Source organism: Ovis canadensis, chromosome 25, assembly GCF_042477335.2.
Source record: "Ovis canadensis isolate MfBH-ARS-UI-01 breed Bighorn chromosome 25, ARS-UI_OviCan_v2, whole genome shotgun sequence".
Taxonomy (NCBI): Eukaryota; Metazoa; Chordata; class Mammalia; order Artiodactyla; family Bovidae; genus Ovis; species Ovis canadensis.
This window is the reverse complement of record NC_091269.1, coordinates 42,346,318-42,365,560: the sequence shown is the minus strand read 5'-3', so window position 1 is coordinate 42,365,560 and position 19,243 is coordinate 42,346,318. Positions and strand designations below refer to the sequence as shown.

The 19,243-nt window shown below is 36.8% G+C and overlaps 1 protein-coding gene across 7 annotated transcripts in view; it reads left to right on the top strand.

Annotated features, from left to right (window-relative positions):
• Nucleotides 1–19,243, top strand: part of RUFY2 (RUN and FYVE domain containing 2) — a 43,512-nt gene that overhangs the window by 21,362 nt on the left and 2,907 nt on the right. For 6 of the 7 annotated variants that reach the window (XR_011252988.1, XR_011252987.1, XM_069571828.1 and 3 more), the window contains exons 14-16: nucleotides 7,539–7,668; nucleotides 7,996–8,090; nucleotides 15,270–15,318. Coding sequence is in view for 4 of the 7 variants with exons in the window: in XM_069571828.1 (XP_069427929.1) it covers nucleotides 7,539–7,668; nucleotides 7,996–8,090; nucleotides 15,270–15,318 (274 nt within the window). In the remaining 3 variants the exon portion in view is untranslated. The remainder of the gene's footprint in view (nucleotides 1–7,538; nucleotides 7,669–7,995; nucleotides 8,091–15,269; nucleotides 15,319–19,243) is intronic. The other variant, XR_011252986.1, reaches the window with a different exon arrangement.

Genomic DNA, 19,243 nt, shown 5'->3' with positions numbered 1-19,243 from the left:
TGGCTAGATTGTAGAGTTTTCCTTCCAAAAAAAAAAAAAAAGCAAAACAAAACTAGAAAGCACAGTTGTGATAAGACTTATGTTTTTGCTCCCTTTATTGTTTATAGAGTTACTTTCAACCGTCTTGCTATCTTCTTGCTCATGGAGAGTTTTATTCTTTCTGGTTGTTCAGCATTAATCTGATGGCCATTATGTTTCTAAATACTGAGTGTAATAGACCTTTGTAACTCCACAGAGTTTGTATTATCAAAGAACATGATGTTTTCTGAGAATATTTTTATTTATTTAGTACTTCATTTGATAGATCTACATATTACCAGCTAGGAAAGATGCCAAAAAAACAAGCTGTAGGTGAAGTTTTATCCCATTTTTTATAAAATTAAAATTGCATAGGTGTGTATTTATGTGAAGAAAAGTTCTAAAAATATAGATTCTGGGGACTTCCCTGGCGATCCAATGATTAAGACTCCATGCTTCCACTGCAGTGAGCTTGGATTTTATCCCAGTTGGGGAACTAAAGTCCCACATGCCACACAGCGGAAAAAAAAAAGAATACAGATTCTGGAAAATGATTATCTCAAGGGAGTAATGGCATATTGACAGTAATGGCAAATTGATAGTAAGAGTAAAATTACTTTTTACTTTTTTAGATCAGTACTTTTTTACCCCAAGAAATATGTATCACTTTTGTTATTAAAGAAAACAGCAAAACAGCAATAGAAAATTGTTAAACATTATGTTTGAAGAAAGTGAAGGTCGCTCAGTTGTGTCCAACTCTTTGTGACCCCATGGACTATGCAGTTCATGTGTAACATCAATAAGCAATATCACTTACCAGGTATGATGTGTTACTTGCTAAGCTACCTTTAAATCCATTGCTTAAAAAGCAACTATACTCCAATAAAAATTAATTTTAAAAATCCATTGGTTGAGGTGTTGTTCTTTTCTATTCTTGATGATTTTCTGTTTAGTGGTTCTATCAATTATCAAGAGAGGATTTGTTGAAATATCCTAACTATAATTGTGGATTTGTGTATCTCTACTTTCAGTCCTATCAGTTTTGGCCTCTTGTATTCTGGAAATCTGTTTGTTGCCTACACATTTAGCATTTCTTTGTCTTCTTGGTGAATTGACCTTTTATCATTTTATAATGTTCCTTTATTGTCTCTGGTAATTTTATTTGCTCTGAAATCTACTATATCTCATATTAACAGAGCCACTCCTGCTTTCTTCTGACTAATGTTTTCATGTAGTAAACAAAAGATCAATGTTATGTATATCTTCCATCTTTTTATTTTCAGCCTAATTTGTTTCATTATATTTGAAGTAAGTTTCCTATAGTGCATGTTTTTTAATCCATTCTGCCAATCTCTCTCTTAATGATATATTTAGCCCATTTGCATTTAGTGTAATTGTTGATATATTAGAGCTTAAATCTACTGTTTTATTTTTTCTGTTTTCATTCCTGTATTCAATTTTTCCTGCCTTCTCATGGGTTACTTGAACATTATTTAGAATTCCTTTTTGATTTATCCGTAGTATCTTTAATTGTATCTCTTTGTATAGATTTTTAAAAGTGGTTATTCTGGACATTGTGTTATATATTGGCAACTTTTCACTACTGATATCAACAGTTTACTACTTTGAGGGAAATGTGGGAGCTTTACTTCCACTTAGACCTTTTTACACTCCCTTTTTTACAATATAATTTGCTTAAATATTTCCCCTATATTATATCGAGAACCACATCAGACAGTGATATAATTTGTGCTTCAACCATTAAACATAATTTAGAAAACTTTCTATTGTTCTTTCTTTCTTCATGATGCCCCAAGTTTTCCTTCTTTGTGTCTGAAGAAGTTCATTTAGCCATTCCTCTAGGGTAGGTCTATTGGCAGCAAACTTCCTTAGTTTTCTTTCATCTGAGGTCTTGATTTCAACTTTATTTTGAAGGGTAGTTTCAGAATATAATTCTGAGTTGACAGTTATTTTCTTTCAGGACTTGAAAGTTGTTGTACCACTTTCTTTTGGTCTTCATAATTTCTGATGAAAAGTAGAATGAATCATTGTTCTTCTAATCACTCTGAAGATTCTGTCTTTGGATTTATGCTATTTCAGCTTTGGTCAGCTTCTTCGATTATTAGGCTTATGTTTGTCAGATTTGGAAAAACTTCAGCCATTATTTCTTCAGATTTTTTCTGTTTTTTTCAGTTCCATCTGCTTTCTCCTCTCCTTTCTGGGACTCTGATATCCTAAATGTTAGATTTTTTGTTAATGGTCCTACAGGACCCTGACACTATTCTTTTTTTTTTTAGTCAGTTTTCTTTCTGTTGTTCAGTTTGGGTAGTCTCTGTTGTTCTGTTTCTTTCTTTTTAAAATTTATTTATTTATTTTTGGCCCTGCTGGGTCCTCCTTGCTGTGCTAGCTTTTCTCTAGCTGCCGTGCCTGGGCTTCTCGTTGCCGTGGCTTCCCTTGTTGCAGAGCACGGGCTCTAGGGGGCGCAGGCTTCAGTCCTTGTGGCATATGGTCTCCGTAGTTGGAGCTCCCGGGTTCTGGAGCACAGGCTCAGTAGTTGGTGGCGCACAAGGCTTAGTTACTTGTGGGATCTCCCCAGATCAGGGATCAAACCCCTGTGTCCTGCATTGGCAGGCAAATTCTTGACCACTGAGCTACCAGGGAAGCCCCTGTTGTTCTGTTTGGAAGTTCTTTCTTTCCTCATCTTTTCCTGTCATTCACTGAGATTCATTGCATGTATGTGTGTATGAATGAATCCCATTCATTGAGATTATTGTATTTTTCAGTTCTTAAGATTTCCATTTGATTCTTTTTTTCTTCCAAAATTTCCTTCTTTCCTTCCAGAACTTCTTATTCATTAATTTGTTTCAAGCATATTCTTTTTTCCCAGAGGAGATAAAACATAAACTTTATTTTAAATGATAGTCGGAAGTCTAGGTCACAATCTGGGCAGGAGAGGGAATTTTCAAGAGGAGGAAATTACATTTTGGGAATTTTTTGTTCTGTATTTTATCGAACTACAGTTGATTTAAAATGTTGTGTTTTATGCGTAGAGCAAAATGATTCAGTTATTCATGTATATATATTTTTTGGATTATTTTCCTTTACAGGTTATTACAGGATATTGAGTATAGTTCCCTGTGCTATACAGTGAGACCTTGTCGGTTATCTGTTGTATATATAGTAGTGTGTATGTTAATCCCCAAATTTTAATTTACCACCCCCTTCCCACCTTTCCCCTTCAGTAATCACAAGCTTGTTCTCAGTGTCTGTGGGTCTATTTCTGTTTTGCATGTAAGTTGCTTTCCGCCCCCTCTCCCCCCAAGATTCCACATGTAACTGATACCATATGATATTTTGTCTTTGGCTTACCTCACTTAGTATGATAATCTCTAGGTCCATTCCTGTTACTGCAGATGGCATTATTTCATTCTCTTTTATGGCTGAGTAATATTCCATTGTATAGATATACTACATTTTCTTTATTCATTTATCTGTTGATGGACATTTACGTTTATTTCATATCTTGGCTATTGTAAATAATGCTGCAGTGAACACTGGGGTGCAGGTATCTTTTTGAATTATGATTTTCTCCAGATATATGCCTATAAGTGGAATTGCAGGATCAGGTGGGGTTTTTTCTAACCCTGTTTTTATTTTTTTTAAGGAATCTCCATACTGCTCTCCATATGGGGTCACCAATTTAGATTTCCTCCACCAGGGTGGGGGGGTTCCTTAAGCATATTTTTAATTGGTTATGGGAACATTTTTATGATGGTTGCTTTAAAATTCTTGTCAGTTAATTCCGGCATCTGGAATTATCTGACATATTGTCATCTGTTGATCGTTTTTTCTTATCCAGCTGAGATTTTTCCTGGCTCTTGGTCTAACAAGTGTTTTTCAGTTGCATTCTGCACATTTTGGGAGCTATGTTATGAGACTGCATCTTCCTTAAATTTTATGTTTTAGCGTCCTTCACTGAAACCACACCAGCAGGGGAATGTAGACACTGACCACTGACCCTTCATACCAAGTAGGGGTAGAAGCCCAGGACTATTCTGGATGGAATGGAGAAGGGTGCCTAACTAGTGGGCAGGGATTGAAATCTGTGCTTTCCGCTCATTGACACTGGAGTGAGAAAGTGGTACCTTGTTACCATGAAATGGGAATGGAAATCCAGGCTGCCCTTTTGGTCTCTGTTGACACCATCCTGGAGGAGAGTGAAAAAGGTACCTCACTGACACTAAGCAAAGGTAGAAATCTGGGCTCTCCCTTTGGCCTTTGCCAAGTGTTTGTGTGGAGGGTAAGAAGTGCCTTGTTACTGATGCATATAGAAGTCCAGGCTCTCCATATGGCTTCCACTAACATCACAGAGGTGGACGGGGAGGGATAGCTTGTTACTGCTGGGTGGTGGTTAAAGTTCAGCCTCCCTGCTTGGCTTTCTCTGATACTACCACAGGTGGATTAGAAAGGATACCTCATTATTGCCAGGTGAAGGTAGAAATTATGCTCCCCACTTGGCTTTTGCTGACAGTGGTTGGGGTGAGCATGGTTTCTTCCTCTGGTGTTTCTTGGACTAGGGCATTTATTGGTGAAATAAAATTTCTTTGGAATAGGGCATTTATTGTTAAAATAAAGTTTCTGTCATGCTAGGCTGCTTATTCCTGGCTCTTTGGCAGGAGAGAGTAGGCTTTCCTTGGGACTTTTTTCATCTGTGCCCATTGCTGTTTGTGCATGTGGGATTTTTCAGCACCTAGTCTGAGCTTTTAAGGAAGCAAAAAGAAGCCTCAGGACACTCATCACCAATGTGATTACTTGAATCCTGGGGTTCCTAGCTGGTCTACTTTCTTCTCTTCCCCCTTTCAGAATATTCTATTTGTTTATATATAATGTCTAGGGTTTTTAATTGTACTTAGTTGGACAGATAGGTAGAAATGTGTTTACTCCACCTTGTCCAGAACCAAATTAAGTTTCTTTTAAATCTACCATAAAAATAACATTTGGAGAAGCTGGTATATAGAATAAGGCTTTAGGCCAGGGAATAAATATTACCTTGATTGGAAACTTGCATCATTTGTACATTGTGAAACTAAAACCCACCTGTTTTTCTACCTGCCTCCCCCTGAAAAAAGAAACCACTCAACAAACAAACAGTTTCTCTTAACCTTTAAAGTTTCACAAAAGCACTTTCAGGACTTTCTTGGCCACAGAAATCAAAAGGAACGTTTAAGTCGTCAAGTTTATTAATGGTGCCAAGGGTTTTCTTGTTTAATTCCTTGTGCCCTGCCAAAATGGAAAAATGTGAAAATTAAGACTGGGACACTTTGCCAGCCAATAAAAGACAATCTTGGAACTTTAGTAATCTGTGTTACTGAATTGCTTTTCTAGAGTTTGACAGAAATATAGATAAGACAAGTCTGATATTTATTCTTCAGTGCTGCCTGTATTTGATCACTGCCCAAAGGACGACCCAAATAATGCTCCAGGGACCTGGCCCTTCCCAATAGGACTAACCTACACAATAGGAAGCTGGTAGAGCTGGGGAGAGAGATTTGTCCCTGCTGAAACCGTGAAAGTAATTTTGTTTCTCATTTGGTGCCATTTTGGTAGAGCATAAACATGTTAACAATTTAGAGATTGTAGGAGTCCCTGATGGCTGAGAAAAATTGGAACTGTTTCTATAGAAAAAGGCAATTGGGACTTTGTCCGAGAAAAAAAAATTCCTTTTTTTTTAACACATTCCCTTTTTTCAACTAAAATGGAAAAAATTTTGGTTTCTTAACTCCCCAACCAGGAATTGAACTCACCACACCCCATGCAGTGGAGTGTTAACCACTAGACCTCCAGGGAATCCCCTGGACATGTATTTCTTCTTTATAACATTTTGATGAACATTACTTCTTGGTATGCATAGATATTTTTGCTTTTTAGAAAGAGGAAACTTGCTACATACTCTCTAGTATCTTGCTTATTATATCTGTTATTGATACATCATGGACATTTTATCATATCAATTACTGTAGGTCTGTACCATCGTATCTCAGTTAACCTCAAGGAATCATTTAGCCTGAAAAAAATGTGCTTTATTGTTTAAATTTGCATATCTTTGAATACTAGTGATAGCCTTTTGTATTTCTGTTGTGAATTGTCAGTTCGTATCCTCTATTTTTTTCCTCTGTGGTGTTCAGTTTTTTAATATTTGTAAGAACTCTTTATGTATTTATTCTGGGTCTTTCACATACAGTGAAAATGTTTTCTAAGTTATAGTTTCTTTTTAAACTTTGTTCATAGTGTGTTTTATTCATTCAGGCATTTTACAGTAGATTTTTTATCATTTATTTTTTAGACATTGTGTATCTTTTATATAGTTATATTTTCCCCTTTTTCCTTTATGGTTTCTGCCTTTGGTGATCAACATGTGTTTTGACAGTATATGTAAAATAACTTAAAATCACAATTTTCCTTTTGCTTTCTCAGTTTTTTTCTGATTCTGGATGATGATGCCACTCAATGCACTCTGTACTTTGCTTACTCAGTGTTAGCAATATATACCTGTCCCTCCATATTCTCTTTAACTCTGTGGTGAAATAGTATTTATCAACAATTTGTAAATTCCGTTTTGAAGTATCTTGTCTCTTCAACTTGAATTATAAAATCTCAAATTTGCTTCCCTGAAAATAATTTGGCTAAAGATGGAAACGCTAACCATATGAGGAAAGAAGTAATTTTAACACAAAAAATTAAAATAATACTGTGATATTCTCAATATTAAGATATAACATTATAATTAAAATGTAAAGTACTAGAAACTATAGCATTATTAGTGTATGCCTAACCTGATAACATCTGCTTATGAGAAATAATTATTGAAATATTTTGGGAAGCTTTCCTAAAATGTGAGAATTTGACTACTTTTGTTTTTCCAGCTAGCACCTGTTGTTTGACTGATGAAATAGTGCTTTCAGATGTGAACTGGCATTTTTCAGACAGTGTGGATTTTCCTCCAGTGTCTCTTTGGTCTTAGATCTGTTCTGTAATGGGTCAGCTTCTAACAGTAATCTTGTCAAGTAGCACTTGACACCAGGATTGATTTCTCTGTTACTGATGTTAAATTGACTTAATGGTTGCTGTAATTTTTAAATCAGAGCAATACTTTTCATTAGTTTGTTGTAAAAATTTCCTCTTGGCACAGAACATGGTTCCATTTCTAAGACAGAACCAAGCCTTAATAGTATGGTGTGCCTTTCCAGGCATTTTTCATGCTTGTCCAGTATTTACGTATGTAGAATTAGTAAATGACAGATCACAAGAGGTTTTTGTGATTGACAAATTAACTGAGATTCGAGATCTGAAAATCTTGTGCTACGGAACTTGTTTTCTAAAAGGTATTTGTGAAAGAAAATCTGAAGAATTTAATTACAAAGGTGAAAGTAATCAACCAATGAGATACTCTTAAAAAGAATACATACAACTGTCATGTGAGAAAGAGCACTAAGCTGTCTCTGTATTATTTGTCATTCAAGGGCACAACTGGAAACCGATCTGAAGATTGAGAAGGAATGGAGACAGACTCTTCGGGAAGATCTTCAAAAGGAGAAAGACACTGTATCTCATCTCAGAAATGAGACCCAACAGATCATTACTCTTAAAAAAGTAAGTAATGGTGGTAAACTTTCAAAATCCTATCGTGATGAAAGTTACTTGAAAAGACAAGTCATAATTTACCTGTATACGGAGGAAACAAAGTATATTGGTCTTCTTTAAAAATATCATTAAGGGGATTAAATGAATAGAAAATAGTTGATAGTAAATAGACCAGCTATTTTTTGTAAAAAGCTGAAGGATACACTCCTATTCTTTAATGGTATGTCTGTGGGGTCTCACAGAGTCAGACACGACTGAAGCGACTTAGTAGCAGCAGCATACGATGTGGAGTTTGTTTCTTTTAAATTGCATTTTCTGTCTTTTATTATTTTGAAGGAGTTCCTTAACCTCCAGGATGAAAATCAGCGATTGAAAAAAATATATCACAAACAGGAGCAAGCTCTTCAAGAACTTGGCAACAAACTTAGCGAGTAATTTCTCTTTATTCCTTTTACTAAGTAGTCATTGACTTTTTTTTTTTTGTCATTGACTTTTATAAAGTTATAAGTGTGCCAAACCAAATAGACATAAAAGTTTAATATTAAAAAGAAAGATATCAACTATTAGAAACAAAGCCAAACAAAAACTTCAAAATTAACAGATAAGGGTGTGGACTGGGGAGAGATTGTGTTAAAAATTATATTCTAAAATGAACATAGATCTTAGTTCCAGATATTTTCCAGTAGATGAGATCTAAGACTGTTGTTTAATTTCTCCAAATCATATTTTTCTCAGTAGTCAGATTTTCAGAATAGTTGGAGAGATGTTGTTCAGACTGTTCTGAGAAGGAGCCACCATTATGAAAAGTTGATGTTGTTTGATGCTATCTGTAGTTGGGGCTTAACTGCATACAGTATGGTTGGTTCTATCGCACTGAAGTGTTACCGGGTTCCTATGAGGACAAGGAGAAATGGATTTCTGTCTTTCACATTTTCCTCCTTGTTCCACATTGTGTTTGGGATTAACCTAATCCCATCTTTGTGCCCTGATTGAATATATTGTCAAATATCTAGGGTAAACGCTGGAAGGTTTGATTTAGTATTGAGTGTACCACTGTCACATTAGAAAATAGAGAGTGTCATTTTTTTTATAATACAGAAAAGTTAAAGAAAGCTACAGTGACCCATAATTCTGTCACCTAAATAAATCGCTTTGATGTTTTATATGGTTAGAAAATTCACAGAGCATCAAAAGGGAACTTCCCTAGTTGTCCAGTGGTTAAGACTTTGCATTTCCACATCAGAGGGGTGAGTTTTATCCCTGGTCAGGAAACTAACATCCTGTAAGTGACGCAGCCAAAAAAGAAAAAAGTAAAATGAGGTGGGGTTGGGAGGGGGCAGGTCATGCAGAATAATATGAGACATTTAATTTTGTTGAAAGAGAAAGTTAATAGTTCAGAAATAGTTTTTAAGCTTACCATTCAGGATCTGCATTTTCAAGTTATGACTAAATTTTAAAATTAGCATTCATTAATGTCATTCATTGGAATGGGTGAATTTAACTCAAATGACCATTATATCTCTTGAGAGTCTCTTGGACTGCAAGGAAATCCAACCAGTCCATCCTAAAGGAGATCAATCCTGGGTGTTCATTGGAGGGACTGATGTTGAAGCTGAAACTGCAATACTTAGGCCACCTGATGCGAAGAACTGACTCATTGGAAAAGACCATGATGCTGGGAAAGATTGTGGGCAGGAGGAGAAGGGGACGACAGAGGATGAGATGGTTGGATGGCATCACCAATGTAATGGACATGGGTTTGGGTGGACTCCGGGAGTTGGTGATGGACAGGGAGGCCTGGCGTGCTGTGGTTCAAGGGGTCACAAAGAGTCGGACACGACTGAGCGACTGAACTGAATGTCATTCATTGGAATGGGTGAATTTAACTCAGATGACCATTATATCAACTACTGTGGACAAGAATCCCTTAGAAGAAATGGAGTAGCCATCATAGTCAACAAGAGTCTGAAACGCAGTACTTGGATGCAGTCTCAAAAATGACAGAATGATCTCCATTCGTTTCCAAGGCAAACCATTCAGTATCACAGTAATCCAGGTCTATGCCCCAACCAGTAATGTTGAAGAAGCTAAAGCTGAACAGTTCTATGGAGACCTACAAGACCTTCTAGAACTAACACCCCAAAAAAGATGTCCTTTTCATCATAGGGGACTGCAATGCAAAAGTAGGAAGTCAAGAGATACCTGGATTAACAGGCAAATTTGACTTTGGAGTACAGAATGAAGCAGGGCAAGGGCTAACGGAGCTTTGCCAAGAGAATGCACAGGTCATAGCAAACACCCTCTTCCAACAAAAGAGAATGCTCTACACATGGACATCACCAGATGGTCAATACCAAAATCAGATTGATTATATTCTTTGCAGCCAAAGATAGAGAAGCTCTATCAGTTTAGTTCAGTTTAATCGCTCAGTCGTGTCCAACTCTTTGCGACCCCATGAATTGCAGCACGCCAGGCCTCCCTGTCCATCACCAACTCCGGGAGTCCACCCAAACTCATGTCCATCGAGTTGGTAAGGCCATCCAGCCATCTCATCCTCTGTCGTTCCCTTCTCCTCCTGCCCACAATCCCTCCCAGCATCAGAGTCTTTTCCAATGAGTCAACTCTTTGCGTGAAGTGGCCAAAGTACTTGAGTTTCAGCTTTAGCATCACTCCTTCCAAAGAACACCAAGGACTGATCTCCTTTAGAATGGACTGGTTGGATTTCCTTGTAGTCCAAGGGACTCTCAAGAGTCTTCTCCAACACCACAGTTCAGAAGCATCCATTCTTTGGCACTCAGCTTTCTTCACAGTCCAACTCTCACATCCATACATGACTACTGGAAAAACCATAGCCTTGACTAGACAGACCTTTGAAGCTCTATTCAGTCAGCAAAAACAAGACCAGGAGCTGACTGTGGATCAGATCATTAACTCTTTATTGCCACATTCAGACTTAAACTGAACAAAGTAGGGAAAACCACTAGACCATTCAGGTATGACCTAAATCAAATCCCTTACCATTATACAGTGGAAGTGACAGATTCAAGGGATTAGATTTAATAGACAAAGTGCCTGAGGAACTATGGACGGAGGTTTGTGACATTGTACAGAAGGCAGTGATCAAGACCATTGCCAAGAAAAATAAATGCAAAAAGGAAAAATGGTTGTCTGAGGAGGCCTTACAAATAACTGAGAAAAGAAGAGAAACAAAAGGCAAAGGAGAAAGGAAAGATATTCCCATTTGAATGCAGAGTTCCAGAGAATAGCAAGGAGAGATAAGAAAGCCATCCTTAGTAATCAGTGCAAAGAAATAAAGGAAAACAATAGAATGGGAAAGACTAGAGATCTCTTTAAGAAAAGTAGAGATACCAAAGGAACATTTCATGCAAAGATGGGCACAATAAAGGACAGAAATGGCATGGACCTAACAGAAGCAGAAGATATTAAGAGGTGGCAAGAATACACAGAAGAACTGTACAAAAAAGATCTTCACAACCCAGATAACTATGATGATGTGATCACTCACCTAGAACCAGACATCCTGGAATGAGAAGTCAAATGGGCCTTAGGAAGCAACACTATGAACAAAGCTAGCGGAGATGATGGAATTCAGTGGAGCTGTTTCAAATCCTAAAAAATGATGCTGTGAAAGTGCTGCACTCAACATGCTAGCTAATTTGGAAAACTCAGCAGTGGCCACAGGACTGGAAAAGGTCGGTTTTCGTTCCAATCCTAAAGAAAGGCAATGCCAAAGAATGCTCAAACTACTGCACAATTGCACTCATCTCATACGCCAGTAAAGTAATGCTCAAAATTCTCCAAGCCAGGCTTCAACAGTACATGAACCATGAACTTCCAGATATTCAAGCTGGATTTAGAAAAGGCAGAGGAACCAGAGATCAAATTGCCAACATCAGTTGGATCATCGAAAAAGCAAGTGAGTTCCAGAAAAACATCTACTTCTGCTTTGTTGATTATGCCAAAGCCTTTGACTGTGTGGATCACATCAAACTGTGGAAAATTCTTTAAGAGATAGGAATACCAGACCACCTTACCTGCCTCCTGAAAAATCTGTATTCAGATCAAGAAGCAACAGTTAAAACTGGACATGGAACAACAGACTGGTTCCAAATAGGGAAAGGAGTACGTCAAGGCTATATATTGTCACCGTGCTTATTTAACTTATATGCAGAGTCCATCATGTGAAATGCTGGGCTGGATGAAGCACAAGCTGGAATCAAGATTGCTGGGAGAAATAACAATAACTTCAGATATGCAGATGACACCACCCTTATGGCAGAAAGCGAATAACTAAAGAGCCCCTTAATGAAAGTGAAAGATGAGAGTGAAAAAGTTGGCTTAAAACTCAACATTCAGAAAACGAAGATCATGGCATCTGTTCCCACCACTTCATGGCAATTAGATGGGGAGACAATGGAAACAGTGATAGATTTTATTTTTGGGGGGGCTCCAAAATCACTGCAGATGGTGACCACAGCCATGAAATTAAAAGACACTTGCTCTTTGGAAGAAAAGCTATGACCAACCTAGACAGCCTATTAAAAAGCAGAGACATTACTTTGGCAACAAAGTCCATCTAGTCAAAACTATGGTTTTTCCAGTAGTCATGTATGGATATGAGAGTAGGACTATAAAGAAAGCTGAGCACCAAAGAATTGATGCTTTTAAACTGTGGTATTGGAGAAGACTCTTGAGAGTCCCTTGGACTGCAAGGAGATCCAACCAGTCTCTGCTAAAGGAAATCAGTCCTGAATATTCATTGGAAGGACTGATGCTGAACCTGAAACTCCAATACTTTGGCCACCTCATGAGAAGAGCTGACTCATTTGAAAAGACCCTGATGCTGGAAAAGATAGAAGGCAGGAGGAGAAGGGGACGATAGAGGATGAGATGGTTGGACGGCATTACCGACTCAATGGACATGAGTTTGAGTAAGCTCCGGGAGTTGGTGATGGACAGGGAGGCCTGGTGTGCTGCAGTCCATGGGGTCAGAAAGAGTTGGACATGACTGAGTAACTGAACTGAATGTCACTGACAGGAGTAAGTAAGTATCTCTTTTAGAGTTTACCAACCATGTGACTTAGGGCCATTTATTTAAGCTCTTTAAGCGCATTTTTCCATTTGTAAATTGGAGAGTTATAATATCTCTTTCTCCATTTGTAAATTGGAGAGTTATAAAATACCTATAGGGTTCTTTTTCTGATTAAAAGATAAAGCATGTAGCATAGTACCTTTCCTCATCTCAAGCAGAATATCAGTTTTCTTGTCTGTAAGATGAACAGGATAGATTTGAAAGTTACTTTCCAGTGCTTCCATTCTGAACCAGCAATTTAAAATATAAATGATTAATTTTAATTTGAAAAGTACTTTTGATAATGACATATTTACTATTAACTGATTTCTTATTGAAGGATTCTTATAAAGAGAAATTTTGATAGACTTTGAAAAGCTTTAAATGTTAATTATTCAGGGCTTCCCTGGCAGCCCAGTGGGTAAGACTTCTTACTTCTAATGCAGGTAGATTGGGTTTGATCCCTGCTTGGGGAACTAAGATCCTGCATGAGCATGGTGCAGGCAAAAAAAAGAAAAAGTTAATTATTCTGAATAAGTTATGATTGTAGATAAACTGCCTAGTATGAAGATTAAAGTAATAAACCTGAAATATTAATATTTGGAGAAAACTTGGAATGTGAAATTTTAGGATGAAATATTAGAAAAAGAAAAATCTAGACTAATCTGTGTCATAAATTACTGACAGTTTAAAATAACTGGAAGAGGAAAAAACCAGCTTCTTCCTTATGCTCACTGAGGCTTAAATTCCAAGAAGAAAAACTTTTAGTTTAAAGAATAAATTGCCAGGACTCTTCCAATGTAGTATTCTATAGATGCTATTCTTTCCATATAAAGAAACTTACAGATTCTTTTCCTTCATGGAGGGATTTCAGGATTGTCTGAGGCTTGCATAATTTATGGGTGTTTTCCTATAGTGTCATAGTTGATTGTATCACATTTATTACATTCTCATGTTTTATTTTGACCTTTCTCTATGCTTTTTTCATGCTGTGGTCAAATATTTTCAGAAACTTAAATACATATTCCTAAAAGGAATATAATTAAAATGAATAATACAGACATCTGTTCCCTGCCCAGGACAAGGAAAAGGTGTTCTTTTACGTTGTGTTTATTGGAACTGTAAATGATACTCTCTTTCTTTAGGATAGTTTGGCAATTTGTATCAGGGTAGAAGGGGCAGCATGCTTTTTTAGGGTCCGTATTTGTGAATAAAGGCATTTTAACCAGAAATAAATCAACACCAGTAAGTTTTCATATAGAAAGTATTTCTGTAGTGAACACCATTAAGTAAGCTATTTTTATTCCATATTCAGTTTTTCTGTATATACTATTGTGGCCAAAATTCCCATCAGTTTTCCTTGGGTGCTTTTTGTAGATGTGAGTTCAGCTAAGAAAATTTGATTACTCTGTTAGTATTTTTACACTGTGTAATTTTACATTTATTATTCCCACTGTAAGAGTTATTATGAGCCAGATAAAAGACTAACACTGTTTTTAAGTTCTGGAACAAAGAACACTTGTAGGGCAAAGCAAGTTCCTAATGTTCTGCTTCAGACTTTAGTATTTTATGTATGTTTTAATCCAATTATTTCATTTTTAAGTTGTTATCTTAAAATAATACAAATGTTTTGGTCATTTCAATTTTAATGAATAATTTTATGGCAAAAAGATTTGAAACATGTTGAAAATTCATCAGTAGGTAATTATGTAAGCTGCATACTTTACATTGTTTTTCGTGGTATACCTGTAACCATTTAATATTATGATGTGGCAGATACTTAATAAGAAGTCAGTAGCTCTAAGCCTTTCAGGATATATTGTTAAGTCATATGGGGAACTATGTAAATAATTTTTCCATTTGAAATCCACATACTCATTGACATGTAGACATGATCATGTCTGGGTATTGGGATCACAGATAAATATTGCATGTTAACTAACACGTATTTTTAAAAGGTTAAAAAAGTATTATATCTTCCTTAATATATCCACTCTTACTTACCACTCTGTAGCATCTGCTACAGAAAGAGTATTCATAATGGTTAACCTGTCGGCTTTTGGGTCTCAGAGATGAGGGTTTAAATCCTGGCTTCCTCAGTTACCATCTTGTGACATGTTACAAGTGACTAAACCTCCTAAGACCTCACTGTTTTCATCTTTATAAGTGTTTCTGAAGACTAAATGAAAGTTTATAGCACAGTGTCTGGTACCTCAGCTATTTATTGACAGCTACAATAAATGATAGCTATCATTAATAGTCATAGCCACATGAAAATTCCAACGTTCTTTCTTTAAAAAAAGCAAATTTTAAATCTCAAAACTATTTTTGCTTTAGGTCGTTTAAGAAAGACAGGAAACTGTTAAATATAATCCCACTAGCCAAAGAAGATCATTAGAATAGTATAGTATATACAGTTTTATATTCTACGAAAATTCAGTTCTTTTCTAAGGAATCACTAGATGTTCTGTATTTTAAAATGTGTACTGAAATTTGAACCAATTTATAATCTTTTTAGATCAAAACTTAAAATCGAACACATGAAAGAAGCCAACAAAGCATTGCAGGTGAGTGTGAAGTGGTTTCCTCAAGTGGGAAGGGATATCTGTGAGTCTCCAGTAGGAGGTAAGGCCCCGTGTACTGTTGTGGAATCCTAGGATGTATAGAGGCAGAAGCACTGAATGGGGGCTTGTATCATGGGGTCCACCTCTTCACTACACCTCTAGAACACATTATTAAAATTCCTCATGTTGGAAATAACCTTGGAAATAGTTTTGTCTCCTTTCCTGAAGTTGTGGCATGGTTAGAGTGAAATTGCCTTTGGATTTGATACTCCTTAAATTCCTGAGCCAGTCTGTTACTTACTAGATTTTGATCTTCATCAAGTCACACATCACCATGGAGTCTCTTTCCTCTTCTGATTTTGGCTTATGATTTTGCATAAGGTTGCTTTGAATATTGAGTATGTTAATTGAGTGAAAGTGATTTGGTACAATTGAATATATGGTTCTTACAACAGAGGAGAAAATATAGTCTCTGTGTAAGTACTTCAGTGACAGATGGCTTCTTATCGCACAAGCTCCCCATTGCGTTTACCCAGGTGTTACATGAAAGTCCTTTAGAAAGTCAAATTGTACTACATACTAGGAAGACTTAAAAAAAGAAACAAAGGGAAGCAGTCTTTTGTTTTTCACCCCCTTGTCCCTTATGCATTCCAGCTTTCGCCACCATTAGGGAGCTACTTTTCTTTTTAGCTGCTTCTTCTGGCATTTCCCTGTTTCTTAAGTATTTTGCAGACCTAAGTATTGCCTCCTCAACATGACGGATGAGGAGTTTTGCTCACTCTCCCCCTGGTCTGTCTACTCTGCACTGTTCTTCTCCTGTAGTTAAGTAAAGTTTTTGTGAAATAAATTTACTGTATATTCTTTGAGTATTTAAATACTGTTCCTTCCTGGGGCAGGTAGTATATATTGCAGTTGTTTTTTTTTTCTTGAACAACTTTTCATTTCCTCTAGAGCTAATATTTATGCCCCCTGCCTTTTACAGTGGTATTTGAGAATCAGAGTTTTCTTATAGCTTCACACACTTCTATTGTGATAGAAGTCTCTCACATGGTAAAAATGAATCAAGGAATCAGTTCGTTCTTTTTCCGTCAGAGTCACCCTTACGGACGTTCTCTGCTTCACTGCTGCTGTCTGGTCTGGTCTGGTCACTCTTGTCCTGGCATTTCCCTCCGCTGTCATTCTTTCTTTCAATGCTTTTTTTCTTTTTGCTGTGCCACACAGCTCGTGGGACTTTATAGTTAGCCAGCTAGGCATCAGACCTGGGCCTTTGGCAGTGAGAGCATGGAATCCTAACCACTTGATCAACATGGAATTCTCACTGGATGATGCTTCCTTCAGTAGCCTCCTAGAAAATGGTGGATGAATAATAAAAGGTTTTATGAACCTGTATGCCTTTATTCTGCTCTCACTCTCTTTTAGGAGATACATAGGGATGTTTGCCCAACTGTCATTTTTTAAGCTGTTTTGTAAAAATTTTTCACTGTGAAATATATATCATATGTGCCAGAGGACATGTACAGTACAACTTAAAAATGCTAGCATACTGTTTTAGCTTGTGATGGAACATGTGTGCTCCCTGATTGCATTCCCTTCCCTACAGTAAGTCTTCTGTTTTTGTTAATCATTATGTTTTTCTAACAGTTTTATTGTTCATATCTAGCCTACATTATCTAGATTTCCATTTTTATGTGTATGAAAATGGATTTATATATGACTTTTTTTTTGGTGCTATTGTCCAGTTGATAGGTCTATTGTATTACAATAGGTCTGTTTCTTACAATGGGTCTGTTGTAAGAAACCAGCTATTATAGTTTCTTACATTTTGGGTTTTATCTGATTTCTTCTTCATAATAGTCTTATTTTTTCCTCTATCCCCTTATTTAAGCCTATAAACTGGATTAAACCTAAAGTTATGAATTCAGTTTCAACCTTCTGTGAGACTTATTTCTGTTACTATATTTTTAACATTCAGCCAGCTCCTATTTGCTCATTTTTCCTTTTTAAAATAACATCTTGTCTCTAAGGATATTCCATTATAATTTCTTTAATGTTTTCTTTTATTGCTGCTATTCTGTTCCCTCTGAATTCTTTTCTTATGTTTATTTGGCTGGAGTACTTCACGCCCAAATCATTCCTCAGATGTTAGAAAATCTCCCAGTTTTGATGAAAGGCACAAAAAGTCTTGGAAGCCTGGTGTTTGTTGGTTAGGTGGGTGGGGATGGGTTGTAATAGACAGGGGGGCCTTGACCGAAGAGAAATCTGTCAACTTCCAATCTGCTGGGTATCTTCTCCCAGTGTTGGTATCTACAAGACCTCTCTGGAGCAGTTGACTTTGTTCAGAGAAGGATCCTTAATACTGTTTGCAGGATTTAACCTGAGTAGCTGACATTCTGGAACACCAAGGGCAGGAAAACATAGCCATTTGTTTGCAGAGCAGTAGCTTGCCCCCTTTAGTTTTGGCTCTGCTTGTAAACAGCTTTGTTTTGTTGAGGAAGCAACTTCAGCTCCCTGGATCTTAAGTTTTTCTTATGTGTAAAATGAAAGCTTGAGGGTGCTGTTCTGAGGTCCCTTCTAGCTAATGCACTAGGCTTACCCTACATTGTACAGCTTTTCTCCTTGAGAGAGGTGCAAGGTAAGTTGATAAGTCTGGAAGTAAAGTTGGAAGCTCAACCCTGATGTCAGAAGGTTACTTACTTTTGAACCAAATGATGGTGTTTGGAAATCTGCTTCATGTCAGGGTCTCGTCCTTACAAATATAGCTGGGCAGCAAAGTTGCTTGCACTATGTGACTTTGGGATATTTGGCAAATCACTTTCCTTTTTATGGTGTTCAAGTTAGATAGAATTATCTTCAGGGCCTCATCTTGCTTTAAAAAAAATTCCATGATTCAAATCATGTGACTCTGCTGGTCAGTCTCTCTGTATCTGATGGGAGCTGTCTAGGGTTTTTTTTGTTTTTATATCTTCACTTCTTACAATCCTGTGTTCTAAGAAGCCTGAAGAGTGCCTGAAGTGCGGTAACCCAATACCATTTGTCTTACCTCTACTATATCAGATAACAGGTGCTGGTTACTGAGACTGTGAAAGTAACCTTGCAGTCTTAACCCCTGAATGCTTACTCTCTTTTCGTCTTAGTTTCTTCCAAGAATTATGCTGTCAGGTAGAAGAGGCTTTCAAGAAAACTCAGGCTTTTGAGAATGTCTGTGGGCTTTTCTGCTTGTAAGATTTTTCTCTTGTTAGCTGGTATAGGTCCTGTGTTGCTCACGCCCTCTTCCAAGTTAGAATCAGATATACTTGGTTCTGTGGAAGCAGCAGCAGCAGTGTAGCTTAGGCTGGGCTGTTTCCAAAAGGGACATGTGATGAGTTAATCAGAAATACAGGACTTCTTTAAAACTTAGGTCTTCTCGTTGTAAAATGGGCACCACCTAACAAAAGTTGCTTTCATAGAGGGATAAGATGCTTTTCCTAGCCAAGATCTTGTTGATTAAGAATCAGTCAAGTTAGTTAGAAATTTTAGGTATCAACTTCACTTCTACCTGTTTAAGACTACTTACATTTGCTATGGAAGTTTACATAGTACCTATTAAATTTGTGAGTCACAGAAGCTAAGGGAAATTTATAGCAGTGTAGAACTGAATTTAAGGTGAAGTCTTACCTAAAGAACTATCATCTGATTTACAAATTCTCTTCAAATACTGTGGATTAGCTGTGTATAATACATACATAATGCCAGACTCATGTACTTCACATAGTGAAAACTTGTCTTTAAATGTTTTTGGACTAGATATTAAGGTTCTTTCCGTATAGTTACTATCCATAGTGGATTTTTGTTAAACATTTGTCATGAAATGTTCCAGTATTCAGCTGTAAAGAGTAAAGTGAATCATCATCCAGTTTCACTATTTATCAACATATGGCCAATCTTATTT